The sequence below is a fragment of the Phodopus roborovskii genome, unplaced genomic scaffold (assembly GCF_943737965.1).
Source record: "Phodopus roborovskii unplaced genomic scaffold, PHOROB, whole genome shotgun sequence".
In the NCBI taxonomy this organism is placed as follows: Eukaryota; Metazoa; Chordata; class Mammalia; order Rodentia; family Cricetidae; genus Phodopus; species Phodopus roborovskii.
In genome coordinates this window covers 9,201,898-9,224,600 of record NW_026126638.1, presented here as the reverse complement: position 1 = coordinate 9,224,600, position 22,703 = coordinate 9,201,898, and the positions used below count along the sequence as shown (strand labels likewise).

Sequence of the window (22,703 nt, the reverse complement as noted above, 5' to 3'; positions counted from 1 at the left end):
TCTTCCCAATGATCACTGATGACTTCCCGAAGCTTGCACACACCACCATCTCAGGATTTTAGTTGTCTGCTGGGTTCATCCATTCTGACAGTTGTCTTCACTTGAGCTGGCTCTCTGGGGTGTTCCTCCAGAAAGGGTGGACTCTGTCACACATAACCTCAGAACCCTACTGCCTTAGGGAAGAAGTCTTTCCATTTTCGGTCTTGGGAAAAACACCGTTCCTGCCCCCATTTTCACTATGATTCCATTGGCATCACTGATTTGTGTAGTGCCGTTATGGAATAAGCTGTGAAGCAGTTCACTGTTGGAAGAAGACAAAGTATACAGGCCTTGCATGGAGTTCATTATTCTGGCTGCCACACTGAGTTATCTGAGCACATGGAACTCCCTGTGACACTCAAGTCCCCAGTAGACCCTTGCCCCTTCCCAAAGGGATTTGGCCTTGTTAGAAGCCACACGAGCCCAACAAACACTTAATATTGAGAATTCTTATCCTTGCCTGTGGAGACTCACATACCCATCTTCCCAGAACTGGGGGAGTGGGGGAGGGGTTGGCTCACCATGGATGTGATCTCAGCTTAGGTTAATATAGTAAGACTCTGCCTCAAAACAGAAAAAGATGACACAACATTGGTGTTCTGTATCCCCTGGTGTAAAGTGATAGAAGTAGAAGTCTGTTTCCTATGCTTGGTATTTTGTTTTGTTTTGTTTTGTTTTTTTCCTGACCTGACATAACATATGTACTTACCTATGCCAATCATTTGTCATTAGCTTTTGATGCCAAAGAAGGAATTTGAATTATTCAAGGTATGGTGTGCTGTGTTTCCCATGGGTTTTTGCAGTGATATTTCTAACTTCTTTTTCCATATGGCTTTCCTTTCTGTAAGTTCTTCCGTTTCTAAGTATGAGATGGGCACACCAGGCATAAAGACCTCAGGCCTCTCCCCAGAGTAAGGGTACCAATTGTCTGCTTTCTCTCCTACAAGATTTTGATCTTATCCTAAACAGTGATGTCATAGATGCTTGCAATGTGTCTCTGCAACCCTGAGGGGGAATATCCGCCCTTTGAGAAGTAATGACGCTAATGACAAAGTATAGCATGCACTATTTACAAAGGATGGCCTTCGGCCATGTGGGCAAACAGATCCAGGAATTCCTACGTTTACATATTAAACACAGTTACTCAAGTGTGCATGATTCCTAGGGCCAGATGAACTGAAAAATAAGGCAATCTTATTAAACTTGCAAATAAGGCTTATTCTGTGTGTCTGTCCCCACTTGGGACTTCTATTTCAAAAGGACCCTAGAAAGGACCCTGACTCCCATCTCTACCAGCTTGCTATTTGGTCTTGCCTTTTCCTTCAGCTGTGACTCCTGGGCTGAACTGTTTGTTGACTTTTCCTGTTTCAAGCTTGCCTCTGGCTAAAACAAACGCAAACGATTAGTACACAGCCCAGGCAAAAATAGTTCTTGGAGAAAACACGACGCCCACTCTCCCCCTTTCACAGAGCCTCAGCTTAGATTTTTGTCAGCTTTGGCACAATCGAGAGTTTGGCTTTTCCTTTTTTCTTTTCTTGAGTATTCACAAGTTCCAGGAGTCTATGCTGAAACTTTGTGTAAACAGAGATTTGTGGTCTCTGAGAGGGATTGCATGTTCGGGCTGTTTGCACAGTCTCACTGTAGAAATGTGTGGAAGAACGCTTGTGGGTGCTTGTTTCTCCTCTTCTCCCTTCTCTCCCTGAAGCCTCCCTCCCCTCTTTCCCTCTCCCCCACCTCCCTCTTAGAGTCTAGGGTGCGGGCCTACCGTTGCAAACTCTCTACCCCCATAACACCTGGCAACTCTGGTCTGAATGCAATAAAGATCTCATACTGACAGCCTACCCACCTGGCACAGTGGCCTACCTGACACTGTGTTCTGAAAACAGTGGAATGGCCTGGGAAAGAAAAACCCTCACAATCATATCCCAGCCAGCTGTCCCACAGAACCTTTATCTGAGACCTCTGAGAAAAATGAGCAGCTCACTTCAGAATGACAAGCCCCCCCCCCCATCTAGATAAAGTTCAGGGATGCTCAGGCCCTCACCATGTAGAACTCGAGTAGCTTTCAGTTCCCGTCTTTCTCTTTGCCATTCATTCATTTGTTCGTGTGTTTGTTCAGTGCCAGCGCCTTGGCATCGGTAGGAAGAGTAATAGGAACGGTGGCACTCAGCACGGGGCTCCTGTGCAGCAGCTGGCAGCACACGTGTCTCCAGCTCACCCGTTGCTTTGCCCTGTCCTTGGTGAGCTGTATGAAGGGCAGTGACATGCATCCCATCTGGACAGATCTCTTCCCTCTTCCGCCCAATCACATCAAAGGTTTGAAATAAAGCAGGATTCGGTGACTCATAACCTTCATCACCACACCTGGGAGGCTGAAGCAGGAACATTTCTGGGATCTGAGGCCAGCCCCTACTACAGAATGAGTCCTGGGCCAGCCTGGACTACAGTGTATAGATTTTTGTGCCATGTCACACCATGATACCCGCTGAGTAATCAATAAAGGCAGCTGCACAGTGACAGAGCCAGTGGGCGGTGCCATTCTGAGCCCAAATTTCTTTAAGCTCTCCACACATATCTCATTGAAGTCCCACAGCAACCCGATGATGGGGGCACATGACACATAGCAAACTCAGAGTTACACACAGCAGCACAGAACCAGGACTGGGACCCAGCCATGTGGATCCAGAGCTGGAGCCCTGGTGACATTCCGCTAACCCTGTTAATCCGGGGAGGGCTCAGGAAACGTCGCCATCTCTTTGTTTAAGCAGGGTTCTGTTGTGTGAATACTGAAAGGGACCCGATCTCTGAACACCTCTCCCATACGTTGTACCGAGAAGAGTGGGCCTGACTGGTCATCAGCCTTAGCATGACTTCTTTCCCCCTAATGAATCCATTTCTTGCATTGTATATGTCCTTTTTTTTTTTTAATACTTTGGGAAAACCGTGCATATGATATGATGGACTGCCAAAGTGGGCATTCCGTGAGTGGCAGAAAGCAGGAACGGGATGCAAACTGCTTCTGCGCAGCCTCCCTGGCTCTCTAGGAGTTCTAAAAGGAAACACTCTGCTTCTCATTTTCAGCCCCTTCCTTTTCTGGTCCCGAAGGGATCTGGGGGAGCCGTTCCCGGAGAAGGCTCAAGGACAGCACTTGTCTGTTGTTGCACGTCCTCCGTCTGGGACTCTGCTCTAACAGCAGGGTCCTCGCACCTGGAACAGCCAGGACTAGGTGTTGCCTTGTCACCTGAGGTCCCTGGGAGTCAGGGTTATTTAATAATCCTCACATTTGGAGTGATTTTCACAGCTCTCTCAAGGAAGGAAGGTTCCTCCCTGCGGCTTTGGCAGCAGCTTAAACATTACAGAGGAAGAAATGTGATAGAGAGTTTACCGAAGTGGAAGTGTGCGCGCGCGTGTGTGTGTGTGTGTGATAGTATGTGTGTGTGTGATGGTGTGTGTGTGATGGTGTGTGTGTGATGGTGTGTGTGTATGTGTATGTATTGGTGTGTGTGTGATGGTGTGTGTGTATGTGTGTGATGGTGTGTGTGTATGTATGTGTGTGTGTGTGTGATGGTGTGTGTGTGTATGTGTATGTACGTGTGTGATGGTATGCATGTGTGTGTATGTGTGTGTGTGATGGTGTGTGTGTGTATGTGTATGTATGTGTGTATGTGTGTGTGTGTGTGATGGTGTGTGTGTATGTATGTGTGTGATGGTGTGTGTGTGTGTGTGATGGTGTGTGTGTATGTGTGTGTGTATGTGTATGTATGTGTGTGTGATGGTGTGTGTGTGTATGTGTATGTATGTGTGTATGTATGTGTGTGTGTGTGATGGTGTGTGTGTATGTATGTGTGTGATGGTGTGTGTGTGTGTGATGGTGTGTGTGTATGTGTATGTATGTGTGTGTGTGATGGTATGCGTGTGTGTATGTGTATGTATGTGTGTGATGGTGTGTGTGTATGTGTGTGTGTGTGTGTGTGTGTGTTTCAGTGAAGCCACAGGAGAAGGAGTACATGTTTTCCGTGGACACAGAAAAGTGCCCTGGCTTTCCATTAAAATGTAACCACCCCACTCCGCCCACCCAGGGCTTTGCAGACTCTTATCTGGGCCGCAGATGCCCCCAGTTCCTTCTTTGCATCCAGAATGTACTGCCACCAAAAATTTTTTGTTAGAGTTGTGTTGATGCTGTTGCTGTTTTACTTGATCCCCAGGCTAGCACTGGCCATCTCCTATACAGACTGCTTCCCATGGGTCCCCTGCTGTGTGAGGAGCAGCAATACTTCCTCCCTGATCTTATTTCTAATGCCACCACAGCTGGACTAAAGAACTCTCCTATGCATTGTTAAATGTTGGGTGTGTATGTTTATTATTTCTATAGTTTTTCTTACTCCACCAAGGCGAAAAAGTCAGATAATGAGCAGCGTCCAGCCATTGCCCAGTACCACCTGCTCTGTACTTCTTGGCTGTTACGGATTGTGTGGAAAGCCTATGCCGGTGGTGCTTGGTGAGGATCCTAGCCTTGACTCTGCCGCTAGCCAGCTGTGTGCCCTTAGAGAAAGAGTTTTCTTTTCCTCAGTTCCCATGTGCTTTGCTGTGAGCTAGAAGTCTGGCTATGTCATCAAATTCTCTTACCCACTATGCATGTGTTTAAAGATCCCCAGGCTGAAAGTGGGAATGCACTGACAGTATTGATTTTAGCCCATCTCATCTGGGCCTTGTTTAAACTCTGAAAGCGGGAATATTTTTCTAGAGGCGACTGCTAAACCACCAACATTATTGATTTAGCCCATCTCATCCATGCCATGTTTAAACCCAGTTGGATATTGAAACAACTGCTGGACAGAAAATGGCCATCTTGCTGACATCACTTTCGTGCCCTTCAGGCAGGCCAGCTCTCCCTCAGTAGGAGGTGTTTATAAGTTGTTCTAAATTATTTACAGAGGTTCATCAGGGGATCATTAGTTAGAGGAAGGGTTTGTAAACAAGAGTGGCTGTCATTTTTCTTGAATAAACATATTTTTGTGTGTACACATACACACATGTGTGTATATACATATACATATATATACACACACACATATATATGTACATGCATACATACACAAACGATGTTAAAAGTACATACACAATAAAGTAAAGTTGTCACAAAAGTAACTGAATGAACATATCGTTTCATTTCACACAGCTACCCATTCCCCCCAACAAGAACAGCCATAGCCTGCTCCTTTAGCAAGCCTGATTCTAATGCTCAGTTATCAATTATGACCCTCATACTACACATTCAGATTTTCTGTTCACATTCTGCACCTGCTACTTCCTGCTTCCTGTCATAGGACCCACACCCCACATCCCACACCCTACCCCAGGCCCATGTTCTGTGCCCACCACCCCAGTCCTGGTAACCACAATGTCTCTGTGTCTGTCTGTCTGACAGCTGTGAATACAATGAGCCTGTATCATAATCTCTTCACACAATGCTTAAAGAGCTTGTTACTGAGATGTTCCAACTCGGTGCTGTTAACTCTGTGCATTGAGCTGGGAGATGGGCAATGAGGTGTGGGAATTAATTATATATTTACAAACTCCTCTGCTGGCTGACTTGTGGGTAGGTAATTTTGCTGTCAAAAAAAAAAAAAAGTTTGTTCGTGTTTTCTGTTATTTGGTGTAAATTATAATTAATATTCTTTCAATTCCATCTCCTGTGTTAATTTTCTCATTTAATGTGATTTGCTCCATCCCCTAATAGCAATTACTTGGCGAGCTGTCAGAGGTACTCATATCCGTTCCCTCCTGGCAATTCTTCTTCCTGTAGTTTTTTTGGATTCTGTTTCTGGACTTAACACCATCCAAGTATTCCAGCTGTGCTGTTTTCATTGCAGGATTTCAGAGAGGCCAAACTCAAAGGGGAAACAAGTACAATTCGGTGTAGGACAAAATTTTAAGATGAGTCCTCTGCCAGTGGCTTGGTTGGCTTTTACTTGCATAATCTCCCTGAAGCAGGGTTTTGAAGGAATCAGGTACTCAACTCTAATCACTTTAAAGCTGGAGAAGAGAATTTTTGCTCAGGAAAAGTGACTCACACCAACTTAATTGTCAGTAGGAAAGTGCATTTCTTAGGAGGCAGCGCCATTCCGACCTCCTTCAGAGAAACACACAAGGATGCTTTGTTTACAGTAGAGCTTGGCATTCCTGAGAGATGATGGATAGGACTCGGGAATTGACAGTACCAAACAGAAGCGGGTCCATTCCAGGTGATGCAGCTGCTGTAAACGGAAAGGCTTGTGGAGATGTGGGACTTCCCTGGCGATCCCTGGGAAAGGCCCAGGCTCAGGTGCAGCCTCAGCCTCCTTGGGGCAGGAAGAAGAGGGCCCAAATGAGCTATACCCAGGAAAGTCTTCCAGGATTCAGGTGTGTTTGGAGTCGCTGGGTGTGGGCCTCCAAACAGGAAGGAAGAACAGGCATTGGGCAGTAGGTAGAGAGGAGCAGAGGTGATGGGAGGGACCCAGAACCCAGGTTCCGGGCATGGGTACCGACCCAGTGACTTTCGGAACCAGTCGCATGATTTGAGGGTCTGCTTCTCTTTCTCTGTTCTCATCAGAAGTTGAAGGCGAGCGGGAAAGACTGAGTGGAGAGGGAAATATGCAAGTAAATAGAATGCTGGCATAAATCATGAGAAGTGTCTTTCTGTGGCTTTGGAAACTTGGACTTGGTTTAAGTTTCTGACCTATTGTTGAGTGGGGTCTGTTGGTGCCGTTGCCTTGTGCAGTAGAAGGGGGTGAGTGAACTAAGACCACAAAACTTGGTGAGCCTGTCTCTGGGCTTGACTGTGACACTCGTAGTGTTTTGAGCTTGTCACAGAATTATCTCATAGAGAGAAAAACACTAGCTGTTCTTGTTTTTATGGAAGCAGAAGAAAAAAATGAATCATACTATGGCACTCAGAGCTTGCAGCTTGCAGCTTTTTTTTTTTTTTTTTTTTTTTTTTGGTATAGCTTTAAAAACAATCATTTAAATTCTGACACTCTTGAGACATTGACATGATTTCATTACACCACTGAAGGGCACACTTGCACACTTGTCTAGGGAACAAAGCATATGTATTAAGTGGGCTTTGGTGTGTGCTAAGTAGTACCTTTGGTGATGTTTGCTATGTTTTGGTTGCTTTGGATATTTTTTTTTTTGGCCCAAATATAAGAGAATTATCTTGTGGGGTTTGTGTTAATACTACAAGACAGCTTTCTGACACGATTACTGAATATATTAGAAGTGTCTCCAGAACAGGGTGCTGGGAGGACCAGAAAGAAATCTGTTCCTCTCCTGCTTACCTTTGTGGCCATTGCGCATGCTCCCCCTGCCTCTGGGCTTATTGCTCCCCCCCCCCCCCCCACATCTAGCCTTCTTTCAATTTTGTGCCCTCCTTACCATGGGCTGAGTGAGTCACAGCCCTCCAGAGACAGCCGCAAAGGCCAAGGGTCCCTTCCCACGAAGCTCCCCACAGGGGTTAAGTCTCTTCCTGTGAAGGCACCTTGGCGGTCAGTGTGTTCTTTTGTGAGTGACAATTTAATTTGAAAGTAATGTGTGGCATGTGTCTTTATGGTTTTGATCTCTGTGGAAATCTGGGAGGACTGGCTTAAAAATCAGGGCTGCCTTATATTTGGGCCAGTGTAGAAGTGAAAAGTAAATACTGTCTTAATGCAAGACCCAGATTTCCAGAAGGTTTCCTTTTGGATTTTCTCTGCTGAACTCAATTTTAACTGGGATTGCACTGATGCAGAACTTAAGCTTCACTTCATAGTTCTGAACCTTTACTCTGTAAAGATGTGCCTCTCGAGGACTGGGGGTCTTCACACGTGGTTATCTGACACTGTTTTACACTACAGTTTCGGGTATTATGTTTAATAAGAAATACACACAAATATTGTTTTAGGATATCACAATTGTATCTTTACCACATCTTCCTTTTAAAAATATACATCCCCACCCACATGCCTTCCCCTCCCCCTCCTACTCCCCTTTTCCCCCTTATTTCTTCGTGGGCCTAAGCGTGAAGCCAGAGCCTTCTGTGTGTTGAGAAATGCTGTACCGCGCATCTATGTCCCCAGCGCGGAGAACTGATAACGCCTATGTCATTAAAACCATTCACCATATGTATTCCCACTTTTAATAAATAATATTTCTAACATGTGTAAATTAGCAAAAAGATAGTGGTAGAAAGTCTTGTGCCATGAAAAGTTAATTGTTTAAACTTCGGAAAGCATAGTCCCTTTATTCACTAAATCCCTTCAAAACCTGCTTGTAAACAGCAGAATTAGACCTTTGACATTGAAAGCAAGGAGTAAGAGATGCTTAATGTTACTGACTTTCAACTCCATCAAAAAAATTATACATTTAAATTGTAAAGTAATCAGAGTATTTTTTTAACCTATCCCAGTCTTCCATAAATTTAAGCCTAAACGTACTTCTCTTGTCCTGTACTATTATAATATTATTTGCTCTTGGTTTGAGCTACTCACTCTTTCAACTCACATGCTGACTTTGAGCAAATATGTAGAGTATTTAAAAGGTGGTTTCAATAACTGTGATGTAAAAGTGCTCATACATATGCCTATATCCGTTAAGGAATGGCACAGGTAACTTTACAAATAAATAGCCAGTGGTGTCAATTTGTACCTCATTTTCCAGTCGAAGTTCATTTACACACACACACACACACACACACTCTCTCTCTCTCTCTCTCTCTCTCTCTCTCTCTCTCACACACACACACACACACACACACACACACACACACACACACACACATATTTCAAGTTAATTCTTGTCTTTTTGTAGAAGCAAAGGATGGAGTATGGTCCGAGATCATCCGACACACCTTCTGCTCCGTCACCCCCTCCAACGCCGGCACCCGTCATTCCGGTCCCGCTTCCGCCCTCTGCACCAGCACCCGCCCCTGTGCCCAAGGTCCCAGCAAATGTCACCCGTCAGAACAGCAGCTCCAGCGACAGTGGGGGCAGCATCGTGCGGGACAGCCAGAAATACAAACAACTCCCAGAGGACCGTAAGTTTCCTAGGGACCAGACCCAGTTCTACTGAGTCTACTCATATTGCATATTGTTACTTGTAAATAATAGCCGCTTGTACTTCATGGCTAGTCCCTCATGACTTCTTGAATTCTGAGTGTCTCTGAGAGGCAGGCCATTTCCTTGGCTCCCTGAGGTGTGTACCTGTGCACACTCTCTTGTGCTGTGGCTTCTGAATGCAGACCTGCCTGAGCCAGACATACTAGGATTGACTCATGGAAGCTGCCTTCTACCTGCATATTTCAAGGCTTTAATGAGCTTCCATGTATTTTAGTTCCTGGAAAGTGGAGGAAACCCAAGCTCTGTTTACTAGGACAAGTGTAAAGATTTGAGATAATACATGCAAAGTATTTTAGTGGGGGTGGGATTGCTCAATCTCCTTCTCCATGAGGATTTCCTTCCTTCCTCCCTCCCTCCCCCTCCCTCTCTCCCTTCCTTCCTTCCTTGGTTGTCACAAGCTACTGACATGTGACGAGCAGTCAGGGGTGTTTGGCAATAGCCTGCATTGTACAGGCGGTTGGAAATGTCAACAGTGCGGAGTTTGAAACCCTGATTAATTTTGACAGTGTAAGCAGTCAGTACATGTCTGCTACTGTCACTGTTCTCTCCTCGTCGTCCCCACCTTCCTCTTTGACCTCTCCCTGGTATCTTCCATACTCAGATACATACACACTCACATTAACCTTACATCATCATCGCCCACCAGCATCCACCTTGAGTTTGCTTCCCATAAACTTGTGTAGCTTGAACTTCATAGTCTTATGAATTAGAATAGTTTTCTTTTAATGAGAATGTTTTCTGTGAGACAGTAAAATAAGCAGAATTAAAGGCACTGTGATGACTTTTTGGTTACCTGTGTTGTTGCTAGGCCATAGCTTTGTAGATACTTAGAAAAGCTAAAGGTAATTCTGAGAGTTCTTACTGTGTTATACATATCTGCTTCATGTCTAACTATGCTTGTAAAGCATCACAAGTCAATGTGCTTGACAATAACTCATTATAGAAAACTGGGAAAGCCAAAACCAAGAAGACATTTCCTCTACCTGAAGCTTGATAAAAGTCTGTAAAGGGATAGTGGACATATTGTGTGGAAAACATAGCTACCATTTGGTCTCATGGCCCCTCCCAAGTTTCTGTACTTTTCTCTCGTTATAAATGACTTTTACATAAATGATCCATCCATTTCCGTTCCCTTCAATACTCTCCATGTTTTTAGGAAAGGAGTGATCTGCATCTTAGTCTTACCACAGAGCCGCACCTCTGACATTCAGGTACCTGTATCCAACTATTAATCTCATGGCTGACATCTTAGGCCTGAGGCTCAGGTTCAAATCCATTCCTGAGTTTTCAGTTCTGTTTTCTCCCAGTGAGTCATAGCTATATGTACCCTTTCACTGTTGTTCTCCATCAATGAAAAAGAGTACAGAGGAGACACAAACGTGTTACTCTTTGACCATTATGGAAATAGTGGCTAGATGTCATAGCCACGAGTCTATTATATGCACAGTTTTCTCTCCTGAAGCATGGGTGATTCATATAACCTTTTTAGTCATGTTTGACCTCATTGGAATATTACAGAGGGGCCAGCAAGATGACAAAATAGGAAAAGGTACTTAGCACTAAGCATGACCTGAATTCAATCTCTGGGACCTGTATGGCAAAAATAGGGAACCAACTCCCTTGTGTGGCCTCTGATCTCACACTCATACACACGCACGCACCTCACACACGCACACGCACGCACACATGCACGCACCGCACACAAGCACGCACATCGCACACACAAACACAAACGCACGCACACACACGCATGCACCGCACACATACACGCACACACGCACACATGCACGCACCGCACACATATAGACCAATATATAAATGACAATTAAAAAAAAGTGAAAACTTGGAAAAGCAACTAATTCTATATCAAAAATAACTGTTTATGAGTGAAAATATGTATACTCTAGTTAAATATACTACTAAATTTTTAAAATATGTGTGAGCTTTTAAAAGGAATCTTCTTTTTCAAAGATACCAGAGAAATAGTTTTCAGATGGGAAAGTTCTGTGAGTGCATTTCATTTCCCTGGGGAACATTCCCTCTGAGAAACAACTGTTCTTTTCTCCTTTCTTCCCACAAGTTTACACATCTCTGTCTGACACGTCAGCACTGTGATCTCTGACACGGTGGCAGTCTGTTCCAGGCCTGGGGTCAGAATTCAGAGGCATCCAGTCCTCTTGGAATGACGTGGGGCCTGGAAAGGCTTGCTCTTTGCTCCACTTGAAGAAACCCAAGAGTCTAGTGGGGAAGAGGCGTAGCTGGGATTCTTTGATGAGAGCAAACTCTCCTGGGGAGGGAGACTCATCATTCCCAAGTCCGCTCTTTATACATGTAAAGGTCACGGGATCTGTAAAATAGAATGCTCTCACCAAATTATCGCATGGGCTCGACTCCTTAACATAATTTACTCTCATAATTGCTCGTGTAAGATTCCTTTTTAAAGTATCTCAAGAGTATAGTTTGTCATTAAATAAATGTATCTCTCTGTGTAAAATGAATATTTCCCAACAGCATATCTTTGGAGCAGTTTTTGTTTTGTTTTGTTTCCTGAACAAATGCCAGGGCTGTCTCATGGTCATTTAGCAGATGGCATAACTAAGTGTGGGTGTTTTAAGGTTCACATTTCTCTCGCGATAAGCTCCTTGCTACTACAGTCTTTGTTCATCCCCCGGGAGGGCCAGCATGGACTTGTGGCCTCTTCAGTGGGTAAGAAGGTGTAGCAGTATTTTTCTTTCTCATTTTGCGGCAGACCTACTGCCTGCATAACAGTACACTTAATGATTTAAAGTGGCTACTGAAATGTAGACCCTGTTTTATTTCTATCCGTCAGCATTATCCCTCCCCCTTCTTTCTTCCTGAATTTCTCTTTCTCTCTCTCTTTCTTCTGATTTCTTCTCCGTCCCCTAGATGGGGAAGGGTCCCTCTCTCCAAGAGGCTGTGTCATGGGTGGCTGCTGAGGGACATGAAGTTGTTGTCTTTAGAGCTGTAACTGCCACTGAGTTACTAATGCTCTAGGAGCTGGGTTCCCCCTCAAGCCTACATGAGTGGTCGGTCCTAGGGAAACCCAGTGGGTCGAGAAACAAAAGCAAAATAAGAGGACCTGGAGGTAGGATGTCTGCAGGGGTTAGGGATGGCGACAATGGGGGCAGGAGAGGGTGAAGGATTGGCTGTGAGCGGAATATATGGTGTACATACAGGAAGCGTTCAAAGAATAAACTAATTGAAAATAACATTTCTTGCACACTTGAGGCCCTAGTACAAATTAGACTCTGTTAACACGAATTGTTTCACAGTTCACTTCCCAGAGACACCAAACACTTTCTCTGAATGGCATAAAAAGCTCCCTCAGCTATCAGGTCATTGCCAAGATCATTAGTTAATTGGATTTTAATATCAGTTCTTGAAAACCATAACAATATACCTAAATTCCCACATGTATTTTTTTATATATACAGATACTATTTCATTTCTTTACCACCTCTCTCAGAACACCATGCTCATTCATGAACACATGGCTAGGAGGGAAGGATTGTGGGAAAGATCATCAAAGGGAGTTTGAGGGATCTGTGTGTAGAACAGCCCTGGGCTGGCAGTCAGACCATCTGGTTCTAGCTAATTCCTACCTCTAATTGAGAGCGCCACTTAGACAGATTATCTCTCTTTGTTCTCCACTCCCTGACCTGAAAACATCATGATGGTTGTCACGGTCTCAGAGAAAAAGTCAGAAGACAGCCCTTCCTCCCTTCATACCTATCGGCTAGGGTACAGGGGCCGACAAAACAGAGAAGAACCAGGCTTACATTCTGATGCAAGGGCGGGTGAATAAATGTCTTGACGAAGGCTGATACAGTGGCCAAGAGTTTGGAGGCTAACATAGCTATGTAGATCGGGAATGTTCGGGGGTGGGGGGAGAAATTACAATTTTAAGTAGGACTGGAGAACCCTGAAGGAGCTAATAAAGGAGCCAAGTGGTGGTGGCGGTGGTGGCGGTGGTGGCGGTGGTGGCGGTGCTGTTTCCAGGGGAAGGGGCTTCCAGGCACCAAGGAAGCACACCACCTCAGCTGGGGTAGGATCTGAGTAGAGACCCGTCCTTCCCTCCAAGAGGTAGAGGTCAGGCAGCACAGTTACTAACAGTGGCTTGGGAGCCCTGGGGCTGCAATATGGGGGGACCACTGTGATTGGTCTGTTAGCAGGGGGTGAAGAGACAATGGCGGGCGAGCGAGACCTGTTGCCAGGCTGCTGCCTCAACCAAGCTGGAGACAAAGAGAATGAAGCTGTAGGATTTGGGATACAGTTTGAAGTGGGCTTTGTTAGTAGACTGTGTAATTAACATAGGTCTCAGGGAAACCCAGGGTGGCTCTGAGACAAAATGGAAAGATGAAATTAGTTGCCATGAAAGAGTGAAGAAATGTAAAGAAGGCAATAATATATAATATATTTATGTATATATATACACATACATACGTATGTACATACATACATCATACATACATACATATACACACACATATATAATATATACATACATACATATATAATATATATATACATACATACATACCTACACACACACACACACACACACACACACACACACATATATATATATATATATATATATATATATATATCTCCATATATCTCCAAGTCAGTTAGGCCTGGGGAGTCTGTATGCCTGACTTCACATAGCGTAAGATGAGGCCCAATGATGGTTGATGAGGTAAGAGCAAGCCAAGAAGAGGTCCTAGGTTTGAGCTCTGCAGTACTTCTACAATGCTGAGTCCAACAGGTGAGAAGATTCAGATACGTATGGATACTGGGGAAGAGAGAGCAGGGAGACCCCAAAGGCCCCCGGAAGGAAGCACTTCGAGGTGGAACCACTTGACATAGGCATTGGGTGAAAGGGGGTGGAGGCTAGGAAGGAATTGGCTCCTGGAGTTCAAGGGCAGTGGAGAGACAGGGAGAAAGAGACACAGAGAGAGAGAGAGAGAGAGAGAGAGAGAGAGAGAGAGAGAGAGAGACAAGGGGGCAGGCTAATGCAGGCCCATCCTCGTGGACTGCTGCCTACAAAGGAGCAGAGAAATGGAGAGCAGCTAAGAGTGAATCGTGACTTAAGGGAGAGAGATGACTAAAAGAGGTGTGTGGGTGAAATGGATCAGGAAAGAGGGAAGCTGATAAAACACAGGGTAAGTAGGAGAGAAATCAGATCCAAGGGTTAGAATAGGCCTTGTACTGGGGTCCAGTACCTAGCGAGCGAGGGGCTGGCCTAGGAGTGCTGGGTAGGGAGAGGTGTGGCTCAGCCGTCTGACAGGGAGGGAGACAGCCTAGGGGAGCAAGTATTGGCAGGAAGAACCTGTGCAGATTACTATTTACATAGTTTTAAGTCAGGGTCTTACTGTGCAGACCAGGCTGCTGTGGAACTCACTGTGCAGTTTTGGGGGGCTCTCTTTTACATACTTTATTCCTAAGTTAGGAAGTGAGATCAGTAGGGTGAGGATCAAAAATAGTTTGGAAGTCTGCAGGATAAGCCACAGATACTAAATAGTTGCCTAAGGCGAGATGGTCTCAGGCTGTTGTGGGAGGCTTGTGTGGGCATTGTGTGATGCGGCTTGTGTTCCAAGTGTCTACCTGATGCATTACAACAGCATCCTCTCCCTTGGCCACCCCATTTTTGACTACCGGAAGTATGTCTAGACAAGCCCGCCAATGAGATCGCAGTGGTTTGAAGCAGGGGAATGGATGGCCTAGTGGGGGTCCTGATCATTCATCAAACATCAGGCATTCGACTGCTGCCTCTCCTGCAGCTGAGCAGGCACAGCCTACGGAGGCTCCTGAGCAAGGACAAGGGCTGGAGAGTCACGTAATAATCTGTCATGAGATTTATCTCAGGTTGAGGTATAAGGGAGAGTGGCTGGCAGGAACCATCAGGTGGCAAATCCCTCAGGGGTCGGGGGATGACTAGGGAGGAGCTTCTATAGAGGGGGCGTCCCGTTAGAGATCTTTATATGTGTGCTCCCTTTCGGTGTTCAGGCAGGAAGTCTCAGATGGAAGAGGTGCAGGATGAACTCTTCCAGAGGCTCACCATCGGGCGCAGCGCCGCGCAGAGGAAGTTCCACGTGCCACGGCAGAGTGTGCCGGTGATCAATATCACTTACGACTCCACAGCAGAGGAAGTAAAGACCTGGCTGCAGACGAAAGGATTCAACCCTGTGTGAGTGTCCCGGGTGACTCACAGGCCCGCCTTCTCAGCTAGGTCACTTCCCTCCCACTCATGACTCTTAAAGGTTGTCAGAGCCCAGGTGGCTTTCTTTGTCCCTTATTCAGGAAATGGTGGGCTAACTGTTTGAAAGCAACGAAGAGGGAGGCAGAATTGGGGGAAACAGAAGTGACTGAGGCTAATCTGTCTCCCGGCAGTAGTTTGTATTTTTGGCCAGTCTCTTGAATATTTGTCACCAACTGTGAGGACCGCAGGCATTTTGTTCCTTCTCATCCGTTATGCAGGGGAAGATGGTGCTATGCAGGGCCGTACCGTGCAGGGTGTGTAACTTAGGACTTCTTGCTACAGGATAGTGTGTCAAGGTGAATCAGAGGAATCTTTATTGCTTTCGGTACCTCTGATCCACAAGGCTGTATATACATGCTTCCTGTATGCTTGCCATTATGAAATGTTTGAACAACACATATCTGAGGAATCTGAATTTAGAAACTCACTCACTTGTGGTAATTGACAACGAAGTGCGGTTGTTAGTCAGTTGCTGTGTTACGAGAAAGCTATCTGTTCCTGTTGGGGACAGGAAACCTGAGGGGGTCGATGACTACAAACCCCATTACCTCCTTTTAGATGCTTGACCACTAACCATTCTGCGTGAAAGGAACCTCTGGGTCATGGCCATGGATGTCTCTTGGCCTTCCTCTGTCTCAACACTGTAGTGATGTTTAAGTATATGGGACAGACAGTAATGGACTGCGTCTGTCATCCCACACTTGGGAGGTGGGGATGGAGGACCTGCAGTTCAAGGTCAACCTGAGGTACATGGAGAGTTCTAAACCAGCCCGAGCTACATGAGACCATGTCTCAGAAGTGAAATAAAGTGAACACTCACAAAACAGAGAGAGATGAAAGAAAGAAAGAAAGGTAGATAGATAGATAGATAGATAGATAGATAGATAGATAGGAAATAGAAATAGGTAGGTAGGTAGATGGATGGATGGATGGATGGATGGATGGATGATAGATAGATAGGTGGATGGATGGATGGATGGATGACAGGTAGATAGGTGGATGGATGGGTGATAGGTAGATAGGTGGATGGATGGATGGATGGATGACAGGTAGATAGGTGGATGGATGGGTGATAGGTAGATAGGTGGATGGATGGATGGATGGATGGATGGATGGATGGCAGGTAGATAGGTGGATGGATGGGTGATAGGTAGATAGGTGGATGGATGGATGGATGGGTGATAGGTAGATAGGTGGATGGATGGATGATAGGTAGATAGGTGGATGGATGGATGGATGGATGGATGGATGGATGGCAGGTAGATAGGTGGATGGATGGGTGATAGGTAGGTGGATGGGTATATAGAGCCGGAGAGATAGTTTAGTTGTTGAAGCAAGGCTCACCGCTTTCCCTTGCTCACATTACAGCACTCTGGTAATAGCTTCCTGCTCTTTATTTCAGGACTGTCAATAGCCTTGGGGTGTTGAATGGAGCACAACTCTTCTCTCTCAACAAAGATGAGCTGAGGTCTGTCTGCCCGGAAGGTGCCAGAGTCTTTAGCCAAATCACCGTTCAGAAAGCTGCTTTGGAGGTAAGGGTTGTGGAACAGAGCTGGTGTTTGTGCTCAGCAGAGTGAGGGCTGGCAGCGCTGGAACCAGTGTCTGTTAGTCAGTTTCCCCTCACTGAAGAGATGGATTACATTTGGCTCAGTTGTTCCTTGTTTGCCACTAGATACCATCAGTAACTATTTCCAAGATTGTCTTTCAGGCCAACTAGAGATTTATTACTGAGCATTTTAACAAAGGCACAATGTTCTCGTTTTATGGCATCGGCTCCTATAAAAACTACGGTTTTGCTATTAGAAAGGAAATTCATACCTGAGTTGAGTAACTTAGAGGCTACGACTATTTTTCTTGTTTTTATTTATTTTAGAATTGTCAGATTAATAAATAAATAAAGCTCTAGTTTGTGGGGTGCTGGAAAGATGGTCCAGCTGTTAAGAACACCCCCTGCTTTTATGGAGAACTTAAGTTCTGTTCCCAGCACCCACAAAAGATCACACATAGTCATCTGTAACACCAGCTTCAGGAGGTGAACACTATATCCTGGCCTCTAAGGGCATCTATGTTCATGTGCCCATATGCATATAAATGTAGGTAAAAATAAAAACACATAAAACCCAAGCTGTGGCTGGGCATGATAGGGGCACATTTTTAGCCAGCCCTCAGGAGGTAGAGTTAGTTCAAGGCCAGCCTCAGTTGTATAATGAGTTCAATGACTGCCCAGACTCCTAAGAGCCTTTCTCAAACAAACCAAAGTCCTGGGTGCATTTCCCAAGCCTACTCATCCACCTACAGAATCAAGAATACTAAGAAGGGTCATTTAAAATGTGTGGCTGTAGGGTAGGGAAATGCTTAGCAGCTAAGAGTGTGCTATTGGAGAACCAGGGTTCCATCCCCTGTTTAATCAGCCAGACATCCCACAAGTACTTCTGACTCCAGGACTGAGGGATCTTCTGGACTCTGAATGTACACAGGCAGACCTGTGTGTGAACATGCCACATGCATATATAATACTCTCTCTCTCATACAAACACACATAAATAAAATAAATCTGGAAGAAGAGAAAATATTCAGCTACAGTAAGAAGTACTTAGTCATAGCTATCTGCATAGGTAAAGGAACGTCTGTTCAGCTGGAAGTATTCAAGTTACTCTCTTCAACGTTAGCTCTATAAGAGTTAATAGTTTTGTGAAAATTATAGTCGGCCTTAAATAAAAGGATATAGGGCTCAACATGAAGCTGGTAGCTAATTATCCCCAGCAGGTATATTATGTAAATCGAACAGTTAAATAACTCGGGATGAAATAGCTTCGTGTGTATAATCCCATAACCATTCTCCATAAAGTGAAATCCTATTACCCTGAGTACTTTCCTACAACATTGATCTGAAAGATTTTTTATATATTCAAGTTTGGTGATTGCTTTTCATATGAAGAGTATGAATAAGAATCATGTCTTACCTAAAGCAGCTTTATTACTGTTTATATTTTCCAGTCTTGTTAAGAATGTGTAAATTACTTCTCAAGGGTATGTTAGAAAGTTCCCTGTTCCTGAAGTTTCGGGATCCCTTTCTTCCAGGACGTTAGTTACTATCTTTGCCCTCCCTGTCTCCTTCCTGCTCCCGGCTCCTCTGGGACCACACCACACCACACCCCAGCGTGTCCTCAGAGGGAATAAGGAGATGCCCCTGGGGTTTGTAGGGAGAGCTGGGAGGTGAGCAAAGCTAGCACAATCAGAGGGACAAAACTGTCCGGAGGGAAATGTGTTCTGAAGACACCCACCCTTTAAAAGCTCTGAGTGGAAGTGAGTGCTTTGCTTGACTGACAGTTCTCGGAAGGTGTGAAAATGTGGTTCGGTTGATACAGCCTTTGTTGTGATCGTGAAGACCCTGCTTCAGATCCTGAGTGTCTAGGTAAAAGGCAGACATGGCTGCATAAGCAGTAGGGAGGCCGAGACAGGAGGATTGCTGGGGCTGGCTAGTCAACTGGCCAGTGAGCCTCACGTGTAGTCTGAGATTTCTGTCTCAAAGAACTAAGGTAGAGCCAGGTGTGCTGGCGCGTTAAGAGGCAGAGGCAGAAGGGCCTCTCCGAGTTTCAGGGCAGCTGGGCCATAATGTAAAATTCTATCTCAAAGAAAAGAGAAGGAAATTAATAACGTGAAGGGTGACTGAGAAGACATTGACCTCTGACCTCCACATGCATGTGAACACTTAGCCATTGACCCTGAACACGCATGTGCACACATATGTAAACATGTATATGCATGCAAAGTGTTCTTTAATAACTGACTCCCTGTCCACATAACCTCGTTCTACTGGCAGGTCTAGAACAGTCCACATGCATTATTGCATTATTGATCTTCATGCATTTTCATGTTAAATTGAAAGGCACAGTCTGTGATGGTGAGTGACCTCATCAGTTAAATACTCATTCATCCGAAGTCTCATCCCCCTGTGCATACTCTTCCGTTCGATACCGAACTTCTCATTACTAACTGGCACTGACCACTGTTGACACAAACTATCTGTTAATCTTAAATTTGATTTTCTTTCTGTTTGTGTTTTTACCAGTAGCTCTTTTCGTTACTTGATCCATCACAGATATTTTCCTCATGATACATACATTCTGACCCCAACCTAAATCAATTCATCAAATACTTTCTTATATTCCTTATCACTATAATTATTCTTACTTCAGCTAACACCATGTTTCAATTATTTATTGGCTGAGAGGGGGTAGGAATCATGTCATCCTCCCTCATCGGCTGATGGTACAGCCGATCAAATGATAACACAGCAGCCTCCCAAGCAATCCTGTACAATCGAATTGGTGACATTGGATTTACCGTTCCAATAGCCTAAACTCTAACTCACGAGAACTTCAACAAATTTTCATGGCTAACAATCAAAGCAGTATCACCTTATGAGGTCTTCTAATCACAGCTATGGGAAAAATCAGCACACTTTGGCCTATACCCATGACTACCCTCAGCCCTAGAAGGTCCCACTCCTGTCTCAACTTTTCCCCACTCAAGCACCATAGTGGTTCCAGGAACCTTCCTACTAATCTGATTCCACCCGCTAACCTCCAACAACAGGTTAACCCAAACTATCATATTACACTTAGGCTAAATCACCACACTATTTATAGCAATCTGTTCAAAATGATATAAAAAAAATCATAGCTTTCTCAACATCCAGGCAACTAGGACTCACAAGAGTTACACTAGGTATTAACCTCGTGGCTAACTCTCAAGAGAGTCCGTCTGCGTGTCGTCCGCTGCTGAAGTTAGAGACTTCACTGGCAGCTAGGGAAAGCTCCTGCTTTCTTGACGAAATAGCTGGAAGTCCCACAGTGCGCTTTGCCCCTAGCCCTTTGGTTTGATGGGAACAACCACTACAACTACACACAAGCCAGTAACTGTGTGGTCTGCGCCATGTTTATTTTCCAGGACAGCAACGGAAGCTCTGAGTTACAAGAAATCATGAGGAGACGTCAGGAGAAGATCAGTGCTGCAGCCAGCGACTCGGGAGTTGAGTCCTTTGATGAAGGGAGTGGCCACTGATTTGTTGAACTGACTCCATTATTCTTGGACATTGTTGGACGTGCTTTGTTTCAAGAAGCCGTGAAGGGAATGTCAAGTCCATTGTCCTGGTATATGTAAATTATCCCTGTAAAAGGAGCAGTGTATACCTGAGCAAGCAGGGGACTTGCTGCTTCTAGACCCATTGTTTTGATTAAAAACCAGTAAGAGAGCAGGTGAGGTTGGTGTTCAACAAGTAAAGGCACTTACTTGCCACTAAGCCCAGTGACCTGAGTTGTTGTCCCTGGACCTACATGGTAGAAGGAGAGAGCTAGGTTTCCCAAGTTGTCCTTTAACCGTGTACATAAATAAGCAAATAACACGTGTAATTGAAAGAATTGTAACGATAATTTAGTATTAGACTGTTATGACCTTGGGAAACATTTTTTTCCACTTTGCTAAGGTGCACTTCCCTTTGCTCCATTAATTATTGCCACCTCATATGGTCATCTATCTAGGGTTATTTCTGCAATGGAAAATTTATTCACTGCAACAAAGAAAAGATATGGCCATTGATGACTAAGTCTACCTGTTCTGCTCTCTGTGACTGAGATGCCCATCATCCAGGGAGGAGGCTCTGTGAAGGCTACCCTCTGCTTACTTTAGATCTCTCCTCTGACGTCTAATGACAGAATACTTAGGTTCATTTAAGTTCTTAATGCCAACAGTTTTAAAGAAATCACATTTGAATGAGCTGTACAATGTAGCCAGACCTTAAACGTGCAAATAGGAGACTATAGTACGTTTTCAAGATGTTTCATTCCTCGAAGCTCTGTCGGTTGCAAAGTCTTGCATAGATTATGCTTTGATTTAGTTTATATTCTGCTTATTATGTATACTGTGTAATTAAATATATGAGAAAGCACAGTGGGAAGTAAGTCGCGTACACTCACAATCAATCAAAGTAGCCCATGTTGGTGTTTATTACAGTATTTTGCTTAATAAAAGCTTCAGTTATAAATATTGATATAAGTAGTAAAAGGATATTGGGTCATTCTATGTGTTTTATCTGTGTAACAAGAGACACTTAATTTACATGTATGTACCTTGACCCCACGAAAGAATCTAGATAGAAGAAAAATAGCTAACGTTCAACAAATGTTATTTTTGGAAACACGATTTTTGTCATTAAATGTAATATTATTTCACATATATAAAGAAGATGTTATGTAAGAATGTTGTATATTTTAACATAAATCCACTTAGAGAGATTATCTAGATTCATTAATTTTTCATAGTGCCTTTTTCACTTGAGTCAGCTGGAAAGAGTCTGCAATAAACAGTATTTGCTGTATATTAATAAATAGCTTCTGTCTCATCAACACCAAGATGTTTGCTTTGTAGACGGGGCATTTGGATTAACGGAACGAGAGCAGAGGTTACTCAAACAGAAAGAAGGCTTCAGTGTAGAAATGAAGTCTGTGTAGAAAATGACCTAGGGTACGCTCACGCGTTTCTCTGCGTCACACCTCCCTGGTCCATCATTCCTGCCTTCTGACATAGCTGCTTACGAGGATTAAATATCATACACACCATGTTTGTTGTTGATCCCTGCTGCAAGTGAATCTGTATCTAGAAATCTGCAGTAACAACTCGCAAAGACGATGAAGGGTCTAGCAGCCTTCATCTGTCTCCGCATCAACATGAGCAGATGTGAGAGGACCCAGGAGAGGTAGTATAGATCTCTTACATTCCCTATGCCCTGCCTTCACTGGGGAGGGAGAGGAGGAGCACTCTGACAGCAACCGTAGCGGTCAATGGACTCGGGAATAGAGGACACTGGAGAGAGGTGACTTTAGAAGGCTGAGGCAGATCCTGTCAGAGCTTGTGCTCAGATGGCTGACGAGTTTGGTCGCTGGAAAAATCTGAAGGAGCTGGCGAACGGACTTCTGATGGTCAACTCTCAGAAACAGGTGGATTCACGAGTCAATAAAAAGTTCACAGTATCCTTGAGAGCAGAGCAGACCTCAGGAGAGCCTGCCGCTCAGCTGGAGCAGTCTCCTCCGGAGGCTGCTGCTTCGAGGTCGGAGAGGGGGAACAGATGAGAGACGTGTGCCCATTGCTGCTGTTGTTGCCACCACTGATGGCCATGTGACACTTGCAGAGTGGATTCCCAAGGGTGGGGATGGGGATGGCGATGGGAAATAAAGCAAGGCAAGTTC

The 22,703-nt window shown here is 44.7% G+C and overlaps 1 protein-coding gene across 1 annotated transcript in view; it reads left to right on the top strand.

The window, feature by feature from the left end:
* The window catches only part of Eps8 (epidermal growth factor receptor pathway substrate 8), a 63,622-nt gene extending 41,759 nt beyond the window's left edge, over window positions 1-21,863 (top strand). Inside the window, exons 17-20 of the mRNA XM_051173306.1 lie at window positions 8,866-9,091; window positions 15,204-15,384; window positions 16,859-16,988; window positions 20,410-21,863. Coding sequence (XP_051029263.1) covers window positions 8,866-9,091; window positions 15,204-15,384; window positions 16,859-16,988; window positions 20,410-20,523 — 651 coding nt within the window. The 3' untranslated portion in view covers window positions 20,524-21,863. The remainder of the gene's footprint in view (window positions 1-8,865; window positions 9,092-15,203; window positions 15,385-16,858; window positions 16,989-20,409) is intronic.
* Window positions 21,864-22,703: the final 840 nt, after the last annotated feature.